At 40.2% G+C, this 22,219-nt stretch overlaps 1 protein-coding gene across 2 annotated transcripts in view; it reads right to left on the bottom strand.

Annotated features, from left to right (window-relative positions):
- The window catches only part of LOC114875631, a 79,560-nt gene that overhangs the window by 37,714 nt on the left and 19,627 nt on the right, over window positions 1-22,219 (bottom strand). For both annotated transcript variants that reach the window (XM_046290063.1, XM_046290064.1), the window contains exon 7: window positions 7,269-7,532. In XM_046290063.1, the coding sequence (XP_046146019.1) occupies window positions 7,269-7,532 (264 nt within the window). The remainder of the gene's footprint in view (window positions 1-7,268; window positions 7,533-22,219) is intronic.

The following is a 22,219-nucleotide window of genomic DNA, read 5'->3' on the forward strand; positions in this document are numbered from 1 at the left end:
CAATCTTGGAAACGATTAGTAATACATGTTCGTAGGACGTTTAAAGGCTGGTTTACAAGCAGTGCAAAGCTTTGCATCGCACAAATGATCGCGTTTCGTTGATCCTCTTAAGGGGTTAATTTAATTGCTGGTCAAAGCCGAGTGAAAGGCGTAACAGTGATACATACCGATAACAATCGCAACATTTGCTTTAAATCCGCTTGAAACAGAACGGTGCTCACGAGTGACCACGGGTTTCCTTTAATTTATTAACTTTCTACGCTACCCAGAAAGATCCATTAGCTCTGAAACTCGGTTTAACATTGAATCGAAGAAACTACTTGTCGGCATATAATGGACGAAAGCGTGTGTGTATTATTTTTCTCCTCTCTGTCAGACAGATTTTCTATTCTATCGTAAGAACGGGATCGTAGAAAAAAATTCAATTTAACGATGATTCATAACAATTGCTCGTTAGGAAATTAATTTGAAAGTAAAAGAAGGATATTACGCGTGATACAATTAATTTGTACACCTTCTGGTAAAGATGCAGCTACTATTTCCAGAAGTTACTAATGTTTCACGGTTCGTCGGATGATAACGCACCTTAACAGATAAGCTTTGACCGAAATAAAAATCTAATCTATCGGCAACATGCGAGTAAAGTAATTTTTTTAAACGAACCTAGCGATCTTGATGATACCGAAGAAGGTTAAAACATTGGCGCAGAAAATTAATCGAGATAAGAAAATTATAGCTTCTAGAAATTGTGCGGCATAATTTCTTCGTGCAAGAAATTTGAAAGTTATTTTTTGGAGAGAAAGGAAGGATGCACTTTCGTGTCGTTGAAAAGTACGATAAGAACGGTGAATAATATTCTTATCGGGTTACGAATTGTACACTGGCATAAATTATCTCAGAAATTCTCTCTGTCGGACGTGTCTCGTCCTTCCTCTGGGTCGTTCCGGAAACGACTATCAACCGGCGAAGAAACTCACTTGCGACAAGTGTCACCGAGCCTTGGACAAAGGTTTTCAAAGGTCTCTTCCTCGATTCCTTGAAACGAGAGATAACCGTAAAACGCGAAAAGAAAACATACGCTGATACCGAGTTTTTCTATGAATATTGAAGTTTGTCGAGAATAAAACACGAACGATTTATTGTAAGAAATTTTACAAGTAATCTAGACGTCAGTGTGGAATATACCTCGGTGAAGGAAAAAATGATACTTCAATTACACACATTGTAACAGCTAATCGACACAGAAATCATGACCCCGTCGCGATTAAGAGTTGTCTTCGCATTCTGCACAGTCTACCAGTGAACAATTTAAAAGATTCAATGACTAGCTCCGACACAAATCTTCAAGAGAGAAAGTCAAGAATACACGCATCCCGAGTTGTAAGATTCCGCGACAAAGAACAAGAAAACAACTGTAAAGACACAAACCGTTAATCAAAGATAACCATCCTCAAATATAATAGCAGTGAAATTGAAAAAAAATATTAAATATTACAGTAATTACCCGAGTGTCTAGCAAAAGGGTTAAATTCGAATTAAAAATAGGAAAAAATCAACAGACAAAAGTAAAGTAATACCCTTTATCGTTTCATTAATTTTACAAAGAAACGGATCACTGTTACCCCCTTAAGAAATCAAGCAACTATGAGAAGGAGCTGAAAATCGAAGAAGTTGGAGAAACCAATTCGATCGACGACCAGCTGCTTATGCAATCATCGCCTTTCTCAGAATCATTTCCAGCTCGCTGCTAACTAACTCGCCACGCTCGTAAATATAAAGTTCATGTCGAGCAACGAGCTAGAACGACCGACCACCGTTCGAAGGTGTTGTCCAGAAGAAAAAGTAAATCACTCACTCTCATGTCAAATCACCACCGAACTGTCTTCTTTCAACAGAAAATGGAGCGACGTGGAAGAACGATGCACCAGCTCGCTGTCCGGTGTCCAAAAGTGAACTGACACCGATACCCGAACCGACCAAGACCCTTACCATCGACAACCTGCTGGTACCTCGGCTACCTGAACGCGTTTCCAGGCCGAATTACCTGCACCTTAAACCGTTGTGCGAGAAAAAGCCTATTCTAGAACAGGTACCAACGACGAAGATCTATAATGAGAGATTAAATGAATTTTCTGAAACTCTTTCACAATGGAAACCATGGTTTCGCGGATTGGAAAGGTGCAGTTCAATTGGCAAGCTTTTCAGACAGATGGTTCTATTAATTTCCTTGGTATCGAGGCGCTGAACAACAAATGGCAGACAAATATGGCCATGAACTACACCTTGTTCATCGATGTTCACTGCGTGCCTTCACTTTCGCCTTTTCGAGCGAGCGAACCAAACCCACCGCGTCGTCGTGTCAAAAGATCAACGAACAAAGATGAAACGGTGACTTTCTTGGACATTTTACGGATCTGTGTAAAAGAAAGAATGGCCACTTTTCTTCCTCTACTCTCTAAAACGATTTTCATAGACTGAATACTAGAATGATGGATTTTAAACGTTTAAGAGACAGAGTATCTGAGACACGTGAAAGTTAAAAATTAATTTGCGAAATTGTAATAAGCAAACGTGTATCTTTGTTTGATCTAGAATTATCGCTTTATTCGGGAATGTTAAGAACTGTATGAGAATTGAATTTCCGGAATTGAAAGTTACGAGTCCTAATCAAATTAGAAAAGAATTGTAAAAGAATTTGATTTACCATAAGTTGGAGATAAATTTTTATAAATCAAAATGCAAATAAGACAGAAAATACAAAGCATCGTAAATACAAAGACAAGAAAGGAATCTTGCTAAACGATGCCATTGTTCAGGAATAACCTACGATCGCTCGTAGATATCTTACGATCAATTGAAAAGAACTGTCCACCATAGGGAGTTTCGTAGAGCAAAGTGCGCAAGGCTTTGTAATTATACCTGAACCGTCCGTTCTAGGAAGGTTGAAAGGTTTGCGGCAGGTAAGGTATTGTATGTAATAAAACAAGGTCAGTCTCGAACGATCAACGAACGAACGAAAATTTTGTGCGCCAGCAAACATAATGAAACGCTTTGTTCAAGGACTTTTCCATTCAAATACTCCTCTGACAACCTTGTTTTCCATTTCGATGAAAGGTTCAATTGCAAGGAAGAAAATAATGAAAGGTTTTTGAACAAATCTGCAGCGCTCATTAATTATTCAAGAAAAAAAAAGTTCATTGGAAACGTTGAAATATCCTTGTATGGAAAAACGTGTTTATGTAACGTGAAAAGTCTATTGAGGATTATAGCGGCGAGGTAGTAATACAGAAACGAGTGTAGTAGCGATCGTTAGACTTGCAAATAACTAACCACACGATGCTTATAAACGCTGCAATTTAATATGTCCGTGTTTCCCTTGGAGAGGTTAAATATGCAGACACACACACGTGTACACGCATGAGATATGTTTCATTATGCGACCCTGCGTGCAGTTTCCATCTGATTCGAGCAATGTAACAGTAAGGAGAAAAATTTCAAATTCCGACAACGTGTATACATGCATTGCATTTTACTACATTATCCTGTTTACTGACATTCTCCACTTTTAGCCTTCTACGGATTTGCTGTTTTTCTTATCGCGGAGAACGATAACGAAACAAATAAAACTTCCAGTAACCGAGTAGCATTGGGTGATTTTTTAATTTAATTGAAAAATTTATTTGAGATGATACTTGTGTTCTATGCTTCTATCAAATATTTTTAAAGTTTCTGGTAATTATGATTAATCGAAGAGGAAAAGATGAGGATTGGGTTATTCGCTTCTAAACACAATCTCACTTACAATCAGGATATACAACGTAATATCTACTTACCGTAGATATTAAACTTTTTTTTTTTCACGAATCTTTTACCTTCTGTCGATCCAGTATAATCGCGGATGCAATTTCTGCCGTGAGGTAACAAGCATACATTTAATTACAAATACTCGTTTCAAGATATATTATTAAGTTCGATGAATACCTCTAACAACGAACTTCCGATTTCATTTCATCTTGTTTAACTAAACGTTATAATTTTCGAGTACCAAGATTTTCTTCTGTATAAAATCTCTGTTCTCCTTTCGATCCCCGAGAATTCCCACAAACGTTAAGGGAAAAAAATCACTTTTACCGTCGGTGAACGCGGATCATTAAACAGTAATTAACCAGCCATACTCGAGCCCGGATATATTCTACAAAAGCATTAATTAATCCGAACACGTGTCTCGGATCGAATAGTCGTTGAAAGACAGCTGATAGAAGGTTGCACACTTTCTATGCAAAAGTCTCGTAAAAATTGCACCGAGTCTCTCGAGCGTTCGCACGCTTTCATCTCGCCGAGGGAATCTGAACGACGACGTTAACGTCGCTTTTAACCGATAAATATATCAACGAATTACGGGGAATCAACGTCCGTGCAAATCATTCGCGAACACGAGAAGGCGATCACTGAAATCGCCGCGTGTCGGGGAGGTTCGAGTTATCAGGACGCAGCCTCGTTCCTCGGGTAGATCGGTAGATCGGTGTAGTCACGCGATAAGCGATCGAAACGTATGGAAAACGAGCAACGAAAACGAAACTGAGCCCCGTATTACGAGATATGGTCTGTTTGCCCGTGAAACACGTGCTTGGCAAACTTTCACGAAACACTCGTAGCTTTCGCGAATTATTAACACGTTTTTGCGGAGCAATCGTGCGATTCTAACTTTTGTTATTCAACCTTTTGTTTTATAATCGGAAACTATTTATAAATGTTGGATCATGGAACAATGGATCGCTCGATTAAATTTTATTAAGAATAAAAATAAAAAAGAAAAAAAAAAACAATGAAATTGATACCTCGAAAAATGGTCCCCGGAAGCGAACAGATTCGTTCACCTCGCGACGCGTTTATTATCCTCCTGTTTCACTGCGTGAAAATCATTCCACGTCGAGAGGAATGATTGATGAGCTCGAGCAACGGTTCACCAGCGTGTACTTTCGATTACGTTTCATGACTACTCGTTCCTTCGAAACGAAATGCTTGAAAAGAAGGCAAATATTTTCGACGGCTAGCGTGGATCAAGCTGCTGACAGCTCCAAGGTCCGTATTTTTAGAGACGTCGTATATGAAAACTTGCTTCGGTATTTTGAACAGTGACTCACCGTGGCAACTTCTTTTAATGATGCTACTACGTCGTTTATAAATTCTAAGAAAATATATAAAAGAATTAAATTGATCGAGGAAAGTAAGGTGCGCCAGTACTCTCTTGATCCACCGTATACCTAATCATAACAGATCTCTTACGAGGTTGCATCCATGTTTACCAACATTGCACGCCCGGGGCTCATTGACCCATAACCATCCGCAAACGCATGGTTTTCTATAGTGAAACTCAACCTAAATATTCCACTTTCATGGGTATGCCACGGGCAACACAACGAGCCGTTAAACATCGTATAAATGAGGTAATTTTCTAAACGATCGCTGCCAGTCGTGGCATCAACCACGACCTACTGCAAAACGAAGAGAAAATAAAAAGAAACTTTGATTCCCTATCTAGTTCGGTAAAATATAAAAATTCATTAGCACGAATATTCGAGTTTCCTGGCTCGCTTGACGCGTGATGTCACGTTTCGCTTTGGGACAAACGAAAGTGAAAATTTTCTTCCTGTTCCGACATTTCCCGGAAAATCTTCCTTCTCTAAACTTCCTGTATGTCGACACGCTCGCAAAAATCGCGTTTCTCGAAAACTTGACCGCACGAATCATCCTGTTGCATCGATTTCCATCCGAGATACCAGGCGAAAGTCTTTTCGAGCCCGTTTCCTACCGACGAAAGTTTCACGGTGTCCGTTTTTGAAACTCGCTGAACAGCTAAGAGGAAGCTGTGAAAAGTCCAAAATCAGGACACGACGAGGTGTACGCCTCGCGTGAAAGTTTTACGCGATTCCTTGCATCTATCGTCACGCTTTTAACCGAGTGAAATTTTCGCTTCTGACCCCTGCGCGATAGGAATCACGGTAGCTTGCGTATTACTTGAATTTTTAATTATTAACACCTAGAATGCCACCCTGAAGCACCCTTTATTTATGCCTCGAGTGCCGGCGTTGAATTATTAGCGAGCTGAGACCGCCAGCGATGTAGGAGAGAAAGGGTTGATCGAACTTTACAAGAGAGGATCGTTTTACCAGCGCGAGTACGCTCGAGGTGATACGAATGGCCGTTCCGTTCGGCGAGGAGCAATTTTTTAAGAAAATGGTACACGAAGCAGAGTCACCGATCGCCGATACATCGACGGTGCTTCGCCGGATGCAATTCGTCCTGATAATTAACGATTTCCCTCGGCGAGCTGACACTTTTTATCCAGCCTGTATATTTAGCACGGCCTGGCTCGCTTCGCTGAAACGATGTAGCCGTAAAAAGAGGAACAACGCTCTCGTGCCTGTTACGGCTCTTACCGATACCCGATTCAGCTTGATACAGTTTGCTCAAGCACTGGCATTCCGGATTAACCATTTATTTAAGAATTCAACTACTCGCATCGCTAAGCGTTAAGATTTCTAACTTTTCGAATGATAAATTGCTTCGTTAAGAAAGTAATCATTTGTTTCGCTATCGTGCCTAACGAACTCGGGCAAAAATGAGCAAAATTTCATTTGTTCGAATATTCGATTTGAATATAAAGAAAAGTTGACTGCTAACAATAATTCTGCGGAATAAAACGGATGAAAATCAACCGTAACTTCCTGTTGCTTGTTAATCCCGTTAAACAAGACACGGTTCAGCCGCACAAATCTCATCTCGTCTACGAACACCCACCGCTAAAACTGCTAAACGACTATTCTAGCATTATCATATTCACTTACATGCCTCCTACATCGAGGCCGGCAAACTTCCTCGTTGCACTAAAATTACGGAACCAGCGCGAAAGTCAATCATCCTGTTAACGTACCGAGTGCACCAAGAAAAATGATCGAGTACTTGTTTTCTGGATCGTGTTAAATTTTCTATCTTTCCATAGTATCAGCTTAAAAAATCATTTTTATACATGCACAAAAAATTGGAGTTGAAAAGGATTAATATTGCAAAACAATAAAATTAAGGAACCTGTGCGAAAGTCAGTCAACTTGTTAACATACCGGGTGCACCAAGAAAATGATCGAGTACTTGTTTTTTTTTTTTTAAATTATGTTAAATTTTCTATCTTTTGAAAATCGATTTTTCCGTAATACGAGCTTTAAAATTTGATTTAATAAAAAGAATTCGTATTGCAAAGGGAGACTCACCTTGCTGCTTATGCGAGATACAAGCGTCTCGATGTGACATTGCCATTCCAAGGCACGTAGAAACAGCAAATGCCAACGGCGTTCCAGTGATCTCGCGATTCGTAAAGCTTGCGGGGGTTCGCGTTGTTCCCGTTGTTCTTTTCTCGTCTCTTTCTCCCGTTCCTCCTGTTGCTGTTGTTCTTGCTGTTGCGCGAAAACCTTGTCGCCCAATTTCACCACCGAGCTGACGATGCGACCGTGCGCCTCAATGTCTCGTTGGAGCACCTGAAATCATTTAATTGAACAGATCGTTAACTTTGTAATATTTAAATTACACATTTTAACGTGGTATAATTTGCAAAAACGTTTCTTGATCGCGCGATACGATGTAACGTAACGAAGGTTTTGCTCGGTAATTACCTAATAGTGCGAAAGTTAATACCAGCATCGGTTTCGTTTCAATGAAATTACATCGTTGTATCAAACGCAAATACCTCGTTAAATAAAGCTTCGATGGTGCAGTATTACGTATCGTTAGCGTAATAATAAAGGTCTCGCTAATATTAGGCTATTAAAAGATCGAGGCCGTGTCGACGTTACATCATTACAGAAGACTTTTTTTAAAAAAAAAAAGGACGTTAAATAAAGAAGTACCACGTTTGTATGATGTAATCGCTTTTATACTCTTCTGTCGAAGATATTAAAAAGACAAAAGAACGAACAATTGTATGAATCATGAAACGTTCTGCAGTGAAAAATCTCTTTCGTCGAATCGACATCGATAGAATGTAAGTCAACGGTGACGAATGAATCCATTAATCACGTAAACGTTACGCATCGAATTAACGTCATTCGATGAGCCCGAAAACGTGTTAAATGTACACCCATGAGTACAGTTATTAAGCGCACGAATATTCGAAAGTACCTGTTAGGTAGCGTTGTTCGATTTATGGGCTTTAAATTTGAACAGGTACCGTTATCGATGCCGATCTTCGTAACTCTTCCATACACGATGGGAAACGGTGAATTAAGTTATACCTTTACGAGCGAGAAACGTGTTTAAAAGGCGCATTAAATTTCGCGAACGAATAAATAAGTGACGGTGAAATTAATTAACGCGACACGGTATCGATCATATCGTTTGACAGCGTCGGCTGCAACAATTTTAATTGGAATATTACAACTGTTTGCTGTAATATACGTAGATAAAAATCTCTTATCTATTTGGTATCTCATGGGTATCTCTGATCAATGATTCTAATTCGTACCGGTGCTCACCGATAACCCTTCTTGTGCCAGGATCTTTTTATCCAACGACCATTTTATGAAATCTGCGAGGAACGAAGGTGTGCGTTGCCGGTATCCTTAGCTCGCATTAGCCCACTTTCTCCGATAGATTGCGTACGATTACGTGCAATTGTTCTACTTATCTCTAGTAGCAACTGCTACTCGCGGTTTGCTGTTGCACCGTGTTACTTTCAACCACTTTGCTTTTTTTCCACCAGTATTTCGTACGCGAGAACAATGGCTCGAATTCGCTTGAAAAGAACTTGTCTGTTTAAATCCAAATCTATTATCCTTTTCTATCTATGTAATATTTGAAACACGCGGCGATGATAATTAGAAAAAATGATATCGAACGATGCGAGTAATATTCATCTAAATGAACAACATTCGATAGAGAATTTTTTGATACCGATAAGCGATACAATTTTTGATAAAATTATATCATCGTTGCATTACTCAAATATCGTACACGTGACTTGATTGATTTTTAGAATGTTGAAATCTTGAAAGCAATAGGTGGAAAATTTTTTAAAAGAGAAGGGAATTTTAAGTATACCCGGAGAACACACCAGCTGTTCTCTACCGAAAAAAGTGCAAACATTTACTCGAAGATCTTGAATTCTTTGCCTTTCAGCTACCCACTATAGAAACCCACATCCGTGTCTCTAAGTGTCGATTTTCTGCTCTTTTCAGGTCGTGCGAAGACTCCAATTACACGACAAGAACAATAAATTGACATTGGAATCGTTACGAATTATTGCGATTGTTCGAATGGAAATGCGAGATACTTCGCACGGAAGATTTTCTTTAATTTGTCTTCTTTTAGTTATTACGAGTGAAATACTTAATGAAATATGCAAATCTAATATCGCGTTCTTTCGAGGGTAATTAGCAGGCGGCAAACATTAAAGGTACGGTTGATTAGAAAATCTGATTAAATCAATGTGTCGAGCTGGGAATGTCAGTTAAACTCGTCGACTTATGCAAAACACGGTATGAAAGCCGATGAAAAACGCGAGCAAACGGTGTTTGAAATTTCACCAAGATTCGTCGGGATATCTGAGACGGATATCCGCCGCGAAAAACAACAAAAGAATATTCGCACCTGATAGAAACACAGTCCATACGTCATGTATCGAGATGTCTATTTCGTTTTTAAAAAAATGGAAAACCGATTAAGGAAACGCAAGCTACAACGATAGAGGAACAAGCAGAAAACGTAACGGTGTCAAGTTTCCAATCTAGTAAATTATCGGGCCACGCATCGAAAAGTATTTTTTATTTCTCTCTCTTTCTTGTTGACGATGTTTAGATCGTTCCAACTCGGTTGGTTGTTACGATGCTTTTATAGTAGAAAGTTTCAACATGCACCCCGATACATCATAGAACAATGCACCACGTTGTTTCTCCTTCCAACTTGACATCAACCGGTTGACCGCTTCTGTTTCCTGCTCTCCCCTTATTTTCTAACTAGATTTCCACACCCTTCATCGATTCGAGTAATTAAATATTTGCAAATAAATAAAAGATTTAACACTTTACATAGTTACAAATCGAGGATCTTGAGTATGAATATTTAATAACAGCCGACGCAGTGAAAGCGTGAACGAATTTTAAATGAATATATTTTTAAGATAATCAACCGAGGAGCATAAAATATTTTAATTAAAATCAAACATAATGACGCTTTAACACGCCCGTAATGAATTTCGTCGACGAATTTACTTGTACAGTAATAATCTTGTTCCTGTACTTGATTGCTTTCAAGTAGGCCATGGGAATCGTAAAACCTGAATCCTGGTATCTGTAATTACGATCAATCGAGTCGTTCTTCGGGTAAAAGTGGCTCTGATAATAAACCTGATCGATGACGAACAGAGTTCAGGGTACTCGTTCAATGCACGCGACATTTCAAAGAACTCGATTTCTGATACGCGATAGTAGATCGAGTTGCGGGTTATGCAAAACACACTATTTACAGTCACCTCCTATTCGCCAGACATTTCAGACGCTCTCCCTCTCTGCTTACTTGTTCATTCTTTTCAATAATCATTTTCGATATCAGACTTAGAAAGAAAGAATTGGCCCGGGTTAGACTGAATAACTTAATTGGCTGCACCAATTGCCGAACAAATAAAGGATTAAGGTTTGAATTCAGGCCCAACAATTATACCGTCCGAGTTACTTTCCTTCCCACAATTTCAATATCAAAATATACCGAACAAAAGTTCCATTATATTTCAATGATCGGACGATCTCGCAGATTTCACTTCCAATTTACAGAAAAAGTATTAATACCTCGGCAGTTATATAATTCGTATCCACCCGCCCGCTCTAATCGAACAAAACGTACAAGGTAATTACACGGTGACGTGTTCGAACGACATTACGACAGTGCTAATAGTACATCGGAAATTTTCGTACCGACCATAAAACTTGGTCGATAGTTCTGGTAACACAATAGGAAACAAGGCGACCCTGTTCGTGAATATTGCTTTTAAGATCTGGAAAGGCAGGACAGCCGTGTAACAAGGTTTCCACCGGAACGATAAGCCTCGTAACGATTGCGTAATTCGCAAAAGGGAAAAGCAAATCACGACGGCCGCTTTTACCTCGTCGACGATTGCCAACCGTCACGAACGAAGCAAGATTAAACTGGACGGTTCAGGATTTTTCATCAATGAATACCGATAACATGATATCCTCGCTAGATACACGATCGAGAAACTTTCGCGGACGTATACACGCGAACACGATCATCGAACACGAGCGAAGGATATTAGCGATCAATCAGGATATATGGGTCGAGAGATTAAGTCCCGTGCGTCGCCGACCTTTCGGATGTAAAGGTGTTCCTATAAGGAATACCTGGGCGAGACTAATGGAGAAACCGGTAGATTTGACGTCCCGTTCGAGGAAGGGATAATCCCTTTGAATAAACATTGGAAGACATTACGTTCATTCCTTCTCGAGCCTTCCTCGAGACAGTATACATTCGGAAAGCTGAATAAACGGAGTTTATTTCTAATTCGAGGATGAAAAATCAAAGTTCAACTGGAAACAGAGGGAATCGAAGTACCGTGCGTCGCCGACCTTCCGGACGATTTCTCGGTATGTAATAAAGAAACATATCATTTTCACACCAGATCGTTCGATGAAAAATGAGTAAGATTCAAGGAGGATCACGGGGATCGTGAGAAAGTCAGACGATAAACGTTAGGGTGACGCGGATCGAGGTAGCATGTGCTCGAGACCGAGGACACAGTCGTCTCTCTTGTTCGTCTACTCGGTGCAAAGTAGTACACAGTTCACGGTTGAATCCACTCTGAGATTACGGTTACGCTGAAACCACTGGCGGGTAGGTATTCTGGTAGCCAACTCTGCCCAGATATCGACAGTTATTGACTTTCATGCCGATCCAGGGATTCTCTGTACGATCGGCGAAAAGAAAATCTGCGCGATTGTAATCGGCTGCTCACCGGTAGTCCTCGATCCGAATGGAATTATTGCCCGGCGCGAAAACGGCCGTTTCCATCGGCGATTTGTTCGCGGTGAAATTGGTGCTAAAAACTAGCCATCGAACGTTTCCAACTACCGTTCGCCTTTCGAAGGATGCGTGCACCATAAATCATTTATTCCTCGCGAATCTTCAAAAATCGCGCGACCTCGAAAACGAAATCTCTTCCTGCGAGTTGCTGGCTTCAACAAAGCTCGATTCATCTTCACCAGCGTAGCGAACGCTATTCTCGGTTATAAAAGACAGCGCGTGAATGGTTGCCGGTGTATTCGCCAAGCAAATTCAACGCGGCGTGGGCGTGCAACACGTCCACACACGAACTATAATCGTGACCAAAGTTATTCGAATGGGGAGTCGACTACCTTGGAACAGTGTTATCAAGAAACTCGTGTGTTCCTGCAAAATTTCAGCGAATGCAACGTTTGCATCTATGCACATCTTGGCCCTCTTCCCCTCGCCGCAATTACGTATCGCGTGCTGCCGCGATCATTCGAATCGACCATTCCAAGGCGCTACTTTGATCATTTCTTCCTAATTATTTCCGGTATTTTTCTTCGTGTCTGCCGTTCGTTATTCGCGCTGACTACGTACTTGCTTATCAGATTCGAGAGAAGCTTGTTTAAATCGTCCAATCGGTAGACAGTCTTTTCTCTTCTCGCAAATAACGAAACAGTTAATGAGACTTTTGAAAAATGTAAAACAAAGAATGTAATGTTTGGAATATTCTAAGATGCAGAGTATAGGTTCCCAGAAGGAACGTGCACAAACATAGAACAACGTCCACAGACACTGCTAATGAAGTTACTAACCCCTGTGCTAATATTAAAGAACCGCTTCCGCCGTTTGGAAACGGTTCTCCGTTAAACATCTCTTCAACCCGCAATTAAAACGTTTTCGATTCTCGTTAAAATTCATTGGCTAACACTTGAAACTTTCAAGTGTCCGGGTTAGGGGTGATCGACTCTTATGCAAGCAAAGTGCATTCTGCGCGTGCATAATAATTGCTCCAAAACAAAAATAGCTTTTTCATCGAACTCGTTAACGAAGAATTAATGAATAATTAGAGGAAAGAAAAAAAAGGCACACGTGTTAGAGATGCTATTAAAAGACTGAGAATTGTAATAAGGAATCCGTGAAGTTCAAGAGTGAACTAGAAAGTTTTCTTTCACCCCTTCGTCGAACAGTTGCGAATGTCAATGACCCAGAGGATATAGACAAGGTAACCTGTGTTTTACGCCGGACTGGTATCGATGACATTCGTTGGTAATAGTTTCCACCTTAGGGCATCGACCGACAGCTAGAAAAGCATGCAACATTACCGGTTTCTCATTGATTTATCGATCCATCGAAAGGGTGAGGTAGACAAGGTTTCGCGGCGCCAATGAAAAGGGTAACTCTCATCAGCTAATGGCTACGATCGATGGAAATGGAACGTATCGCGACATCAATGACTATCATAGGATACGATTCTATATTTATATTAACACTAGAACTGTCGACATTTATTGCACACTAATTTTTATGTTGAAAATAATGTAGAAAGGGATGAAACATAATTAAATATTTAATAAATGTTAAAATTTAGAAATTAACATAAGAAACTTGAAACCAGTCATTTTGACTAACTTTTATGATCTTCGCAATATCTTCTAACCATCTCAAATGGCTTTACTTTCGGCCGCTTTCCATTTTCGTGAAAAACGTGGCCAAAGGAACAGTCTCAAGGGAACAGTGCAATTCTATCAAAATAGGCCGTAACGATTTTGATTAAGTTTCACCCATTTACTCAGCTGCAGTCTACTATCCAGTCGACGGACCGTGACTCGGACGATTTAGCAGAGAACTTGTGTTCGCTTTCTAAGTTTATCGATCGTCGACGTTTTCTGAACAGTGGACGAATCGTGACTGTCAGTGAATCTAGCGAGGCAAGGGTTCGGAGGAAATCGAGACGAATCCAAAACGGTAGGCCGATATAATCGTAGGCGTGGCTGTGTTTTGCCCTGCAGCCTTTACTCTCCCATACAACAGCTCGATCGCTGAAATTGTTTCGAGGAACAACCTTACTCCATTATTCGTTCGTCTCGAACGATTTACTACTTACCGGTTCTTAGGCTCTTTTTCACTTTTTATTCCACGATTTTTGCAAGAGAGTAAAGATTCCTTTCAATTTGGAATAACAGATGGTGGATCAGAATCGATCGGTACATAAGGATCTACCGATACTCTACAGATATTAATAATGATTGACGTTTGTTGAATGATCGGTTCGAGAACTGTAACGATTCTATTCATTGATGAATAGCAGAAATTCATGCGGCTCGGTCATTAAACGTCAGTAGGTAGCAAGGATCATTTATTTGGAAAATATATATACTAAGAAGAGCGACGAGCCTGTTTATCTCGCGACGGGATTCTGTCGTAGTAAATCGTGCCTCTCTAAACGTCCGCATCGGCCGCGATTCACCGGGATTTATGCATTCCGATTAACGCTCAGTTAATTTCCCGCGAAACTAGCGCGTATCTTTGCCGATTTAAAGCATCCTTTGTCGCGTAAATCGACGATGCTTGTCGGACTGATTTCAATCCTTTATTTCGATCTTCCCGACCTCATGCTGGCTCTACAAAAGCCGCTGCAGTCTGTTAACCAGGCTAGAAACTCTCTACAAATAACGATCAGATTAACTTTGTTGAAACTATATTTTCTTTTCGTTCATTTTCATTGCCATTTTCGTCGAGCTTTAAATTTTAACTCGATACACCGTAAGTGGTACTTTGCGATACTTTTTATGTCATCGAATCGTGTCCAGACTTTCTATGCCTCGAAAATGGTCATTCGATACGTAACAACCTAATATTACAGAGAGATAAGAGAACTTTCGTTTCTTTATCGAGTGAAAAATGAAAACGTCGTCCGTTTTCTCTCGAACGGTTACAATTTCGATAATTCGTGAAACATGGCCGTATGTAAAATCCGTTTAGAGAGCGCGCCGGAATTGTCTGTTCGATTTTCCCTGTCGATGTATTTTATATTCGAGTTCGATCCTTCCTGTAGATCGTATCGGGGAACATTTTACCGTTCTACTTTCGATAACATCTGGAAACACAATACGTTCTAATTCCTAGCCACGACGCTCGTTTATGGACTGTAAAACTGGCCACGTTCTTCGCCGGTTACCATTAACGGCACAGTTTTTGCACCACAACCGGACAAAGTCACGAAACACCCGTAGCGGTCTCATTCCATATTTGGACGCACGAAAAAGAAGCCTCTTCCTATGTCATTCGTGTTAATTACCCTGAAATACAATTCGTGTCCCTTTTTCTCCTTGTCGTTCCTTGGATGATTGATTGATTTTCGAGTACCATAGAATACCATTTGGATAGAACTATAAATATTGTGATAGATCCTAGAAAAATATCCTGCATTTCTTTTCGTTTTAATTAAATCTTAGGAAATCTCTCGTAATCGATGAATCGTTTCACACCGAAACCTGTCAAAGATTTCAAGATAAATGAATCTACATACTCGACTATCGCAATATGATTAATAACGTCCAAGTTGCATAATAATCAGTTATCCGTGGGAAGGTGTAAAAACGTACACCTAATAATCTTCCAATAGCATTAGATTTTTCTATCTCCTATTATCTTCGAAATGTAAATTACAAAAATAAAAAAAAAATTTTAGATTACAAGTTAAAATGTCTGAATCGAAATTGCTCGGTAATTCTACAGGAAAGTATTATTAATGATCAGATCGGAAATTTCGGTGTAATTATAACAGAATTACATAATTTCTCGCGGTACACGCGAGGTCAAGCACCGCGGCTGATTCGAGCGCGTTGTAGGCAATAATTCAACGAACGAGACTGTGCGTATACTACGGACGTAACTTGCTCATAAATACGCAAATGATGCGATCGCATGACTCATTGACTCGTTTTCTAAAGCCGTTTTCGCATTGACACCGGCTCGCAAGACCGGCTGCGAAAGTTCTGAAAATCACTTTCCATCGCTCGTTGATTCAGCTGATTGTGAACGGATAAACATCGCGATGCAACCGAGATTTCTCGGCGATTTCAAATCCGTGATAATAAACGAGTGCCGGATAGGCAACCGGCGACTCGTAAATCACCGATTTCTACGCGCGTATCCTCGATCGTAGCTGCCTGTATTTCCCGGTGACCCTATAAATTCTATGAGAAAGAGGCCGCGTGATCGATCAAACCTCTCCGACTACGTATGAACTGGACGGGAATTTTTCGTTTCTCCGAAGCCATAATTGCATAGCATTTTCGAACAGGCGATAATCTACCCCTTAAGGTTTCGTACATATTACACGGTTGCGCATAGTTCACACCTAATGAGCATAAAATGATTTATCCCTTATTAACACCTGTTTATAAGCTGTGAACAAAATTTCAGGCATGCGAATATTTAAAAATGCAGGTGCATTCGATATCCTTCTCGATTGCGTGATGCAGAATATTTAGGATCGAGTGATAAAAAAAAAAATTGAAATTTGACAAGATATCGTCGATCGATCGTTAAAATAAGAAACCTCAGTTTCGCGGGCTATTGCATTTCAGCCGCTTAAATGCATATTACGGAATAATGAAGTAATCAGGGAAGCCTTAAAGTCAACAAAGGGCCGGCCTCTGTCGACGCACGAACCCGCAGCAAGGTTTAAAAACATCAACCGTCTCCTTCGAAGGCTTCCCCTTCGCTTTAAAAGGATCAACAACGCGACATTGAAGCGCATCTTTTTTACCAGGTTCGAGCGAGCCACAGCCAGGACTAGTCGTCAGCCCGTGGGAAACGAGAGAAGTACACAACCGTGTGCATCCTGGATTGCATCTACTTTACCCCTGCGTTGCATTAAATCCCGGTGCAACGAGAACCAGCTCTCTTTGCAAAAACTGGCAGAATAGTCTGCGCAGAAACGCAATGTACGACACACCGGTATGATTTATACAACTTTCTGAGAATGATTCAATTTGTACCGCTCTAAAATTACGCCTTCGAATATTTCAAACGAGTCTTCCGTGCAATTTGAAATTCAGACTTTCCACTAACGATCTAATACACTCCGCGAGAGTCGTTCGCGAAACGTTTCAAAGTTCCCTGGAATTTCATCGGCATCGCGAATCGCATAGCTAGAAACCCGAGGTGAAAAGTTTTATCGGCGGACCTTGCACTCGGCACCGGCATGTGCCACGTTCGCAATGCATAGGGAAAAGAATTAGAAAAGAAAGGAAAAAAAAAAAACATGCATCGGTAAAAATATTTTCCATTCCCTTTCACTCGAGCCGCGGCTGCAACGAAATGACGCAACTACCACAATGTATCGACGCTCGCCATTATACGTGATTATGCATCGACGTAATGCAGAATTCAGGAAAGCTCGCCGTTTATGCGCGAATGCAACGAGACGCATTGTACCGGGCTCCGTCGCCGTGTACGACCCATCAAATATTTCTTCGCTTTCGACGTAATCGCGATATACCTGCAACTTCATTTTCCTAGGACACGCGCCCCCTTCTGCATTCCGACGACATCGAACACGGCTTACCTTTAGAAGCTATTATGTTTCTGCATATTAAACGACCGATTTTGAAATGATCTGACGTGATACGATGACACGAATGAACGGCAAAACAGCCACTTACGGCGTATCAATTTGGAAGAGAGCGCCGAGTGAAAAAGTGCATTTTATTGCACTTCAGAAAATAGCTGCTTTTACCGCGATTTCTTTGAACGCGATCGCGTTTGTCGGTAACGCATCTGCAACGTGGTTGCTTTAAAATATAATATGAATGCAATTAACGGTAGGAGTGAAAAGAGGTGACGTTTTTTCTAACAACTTTCACGTGTTAAATTTTAACTCTTGCAAAGTAGTTTTTTTCAAAACGGTACCACAGTTCCTATTATACGTGAAATTATCGTTGGCTACGACTGTAATTCTCGAGAATTTTCATAGATTTCATAGATATTCGAAACTGCAACGAATAGAGGATAAGTTAAAACTGAAGTTGAAAAACGATTTGTAGCGACCTGGCTAAGAACGCTTACTACGGGAAACAATCTTCTACGTTGAATAGTTAAAAACAGTAGGCCAATTTTAATTTATACCCTCGAGTTTCATCGCGGAAGAGAGTAGCATTAAGAACATAAATACTCGTAAGTGGTTGAAATTATTGCTTGCTCTACGTCCTGGTGTTATTAGAAACTGCATCAAATGATACACTTCATCGATTTCATCGAGGTCCCTGGTTTCTTTCGCACTTTCAGCTGTAAATCATTTATTCCGTTACAATATTCACCTTGTTCGTATTTAATATCATTCTCTCGAATATTCGATATTATTCCAAGACAGAAAAATTCAAAGAATAATTTTATAGTAGATAAATAATTACACTATTCATCAGTACTAAATTAGTAATAATTATGAAACCTTTCTTACGTTTGGTATCGATACGTAATCACGGAATAAAATAAATAACATTACCTTACCCAAGGTATTACTTGATTAAATGACTCTTATTTCACGATAATTACACATTTACAGAATAAAAAGGAGACAACAGAACAAAACGTAGCTAAGATGATTAAGCTGGAGTTATGTGTTACATGCAGGCGATAAACACATCAATTAAATTCGCATTCGCTAGTTCCAAACAACTATCGCTATCTATGATTTCACAGCACGATAGGATAAATTAATTTAAGATCTACAACAAACGGTTCGAGTCAACCACAAAAAGCTGCATGAAAGACAACAATTATTCCTCGAAACAAAGAGGATTAATTTTTTGCTTCAATTGTTTTTAATTGATTTTCAATCGCGAAGAAACGCTGTTCAAACGAAACGGTTCGATGAACAGAGCGATGGAAATCTCTTCGCTCCGAGTTAAACGTATAAAATTGGTGAAAAACTAGTTTATCAAAACAAAAAAATATAGGAAACGTAGCGATACGCGTGCAACGAGTTCTCGCACGTTGTAAATCGGAGAGTAAACATTATCGAAGGATCTAGCTCAAGAATCTAGCACAGAATCGTCCGTAAGATCGCCGGCCGTTGGGCACAGAAGGCGTAGCTCTTGCTTTCTTTACGGGATCTTAATAACCGATGATTACGCCGCGGAGAGGAGTAATATTCACGAAGGATTCAGGAACGAAAGCACATTTAATACGTAGATTAACGGTATACGAGACGCGTAGGCAGGTGTTCAGAAAGTTCTCTGAACGTTAACGGTCGAAGAAAACGGAATGAGAAAAAAAAAGTAATGCACCCTAGCGTTCGAGTGTAATCAGCCACCCATTAGGCGAGTCCTCGTTCGACTCGCTCACTTTCTGCTTTCGATCGTCCTAGCCTTTTCCTCGATTTAAACGAAAGAGAAAAACAGATGAGATTCAAGTGAAACGAGAGAAGCAATGGGTGGAAAACAAATATCGAGCCGAGGGAAAGCTCTGATTTTCATTCGATATCGAAGAAGCAATTTGCAATATCTACTCGACAATCGACGAATATAAATGACACACGCGTACTGGCAAACGGCGAGAAAAATTGCGAAAAGTAGCAAGGGGAAAGCTTAAATTGAAAAGTGGAACACATTCGTCTAATGAAATTCTCTAAAATTTAATCATCATTGAATCATTCGTCGTTTGTCGACAGATCGGTGACTTATAGATGAACATTCCACGGAAATCGTTGAAACGTGAAAGGAAGCGGATTATTAGTCGATGATAATTGGATTATTAGTCGATGACAAACGAGAGTCAGAGCTAATTGATCGATCACGGATCGAAGCGTCGCTGGACGAGGTTCGATGAACAAGTAGAGGAACGAAACGAAACGAAACGAAACGGTCTACATTGAGCCTCGTCTAACGATCGTCTCACTCGAATGAACTCGTATGATGTCATTGCTGGAAACACACATTTCTAATTCGAGAAACTAGCTCTCGTACTACCTCCGTTTGCTGCACTTTGTTCCGGCACGCGTCACTGAATTTGTCATTTCGTACTTGCGAACAGATGCACGTGTAACCGTGTTCGCTTGTCACCGTGAAAAACAAGGCGAATAGTTTCAAATTTTCTAACTTCTGTGAATTAACCTCTGGAAAACGGTAGAATACCATTCCCGTCATGCACAAAATTAAGAATATAATTACATACGTTATCAGGCGATTCTCATTTGCTTTTGTTCGCGAAGCAGATCACGCGTTTAATTTGAATACCATACCCAAAGCGTGAATGAAACGAAGAAACGTTATCTTTATTCACTGATAATTTAATTCCCAACGCTTCACGTTTGACATTCTTGGTTGTTCCACTGGTGCATTTGTGATTCCAGGAATGATAAATATATCACTGATAAGCGAACGTGCACCACCTTTGCATGTGAATATGTTTTTTTTATTTCATACCAAACGTGTATTCCTGATTATCTACCTTATCTGCTAATTGAAAATTAGCGACTCTGTGACTTGTGTTCCCTATCAAATTATCATTTGTAATTTAACGAGCGATTCGACCGCCTTCTTTAAGTACTCCATTTTCTTGTCCACTTTAATAAATAGGCAATTTTCTTTCCTTTACATCTTGTACCTGCTGTTACTTCGCGTTACCGGCAAGTTTGCCCTTAATCTTCGATAGCAACGGAAGTAATCTCGCTTCATAAGCAAACAAACGAATAAATATTGCATCGTTACACTTATAGCAACGAACGGGTTACGTACGCGGCGATCTCGATTCTATTCAAATCCACCAAGAAGAAATCTGCCGTGAACATTGTAAAAGTTATTTTATAGAAAGTTCTCGCTTCTTTACGCTTTTCATGCGCTCTGTAATTAAGCGGCCGAGGCTGCGGAAAAACTTTCAAAAGCAAGTGTCGCGATCGAAAAATTCGATGAGAATCGATCGCGTGAAAATGATGAAACGAAATGAAAAACTTCGCTCTCGATCGAACTAAAATACAGGAAGCGTCTTCGGAATCGAGAGTTCGATCAATTACTTTAATGAAACACCGGTGTATAAACAGCGATCAGAACGAATACATTAATCGATTCGTTTGAAACCATCGGTGAATATTGAAAGGAAAGTCAACACAGCAGTAGAGAAACTGCGGCAATTAAACTAGTTTGACTGACAAGAGAAATTACGAGGCAGATTTGCTTTTCAGAGATTAAGTAAACTCTTGGCGGATCACTATTTAAGTAGCAAAACCTATCTGCAATCAGTGTTAATTACATTAGGAATTAATTTGAAGACTAAGTGCACACCGGTACGGTTGCAGACGTAATCGTCACTTCGTTTATCACCTCGCCTGATGTCCTTATCTGTGAAGAGGTAAAAATCGATTCCCACCTATCAATTATTATTTCCCTGGCTTCCTTTTTTATAATAAATCATTTTCGTAACGACTAGTGCGAATAAAAAAATACGTAAGAAACTTGAAATCCATCGGATCGATAGTTTCCGACACAAATATCATCCCGATCAAACGGATTACCCGACTTTGTTGCTTTATTTAACAACTTTCTACGCTTCAAACGTCGGATCAGCAACATTCGACGCAACCAGAAGTAACTCGATCGCGAACGTTTAAACAAAAAGTCCTAAATCATCCATTAGCGTTCACATCCGCCACACTAATACGAAATATACAACGTCTACCGAACAGGTTACATAAAGACACACTTTCATCGTTGCAGATAAATCGAACTATGAGTAAACTCTATTTATTACAAAAGATCGTGGATTTCTCGATCGTTCGTTGTCATCGAAATATTAATATCCTCTTTCGGTTGATGAACGAACGCGAGGACAGATTCACAGCTGCTTCAGTTTCTTTAACGAGCGTCTGCGAGCGGATTTCGTTTACGAGTACAGTATCCTCGGTAAGGGGGCAAAAAATCGGGCAGACAGATGGACGATCAAGATTTCCCGCCATTTCGAAGTAGCATGTGAAAGACCGGGTTCCGCCACACGGAAGAGCGGAGGAGCCGCGTGAGGGATACACGCGTGGCCGGTCACCAGACGTTCAACTCACCGACCATAGAAAAGTATTTTTGGAATCGCACGGTTGCTCCATCCCTCTCCGACGTCCAAATTATTGACCCCTTTTCCGTCGTAACAAAACCGATCTCCCACTACGAAATCGTTC

This window comes from Osmia bicornis, chromosome 2 (genome assembly GCF_907164935.1).
Source record: "Osmia bicornis bicornis chromosome 2, iOsmBic2.1, whole genome shotgun sequence".
In the NCBI taxonomy this organism is placed as follows: domain Eukaryota; kingdom Metazoa; phylum Arthropoda; class Insecta; order Hymenoptera; family Megachilidae; genus Osmia; species Osmia bicornis.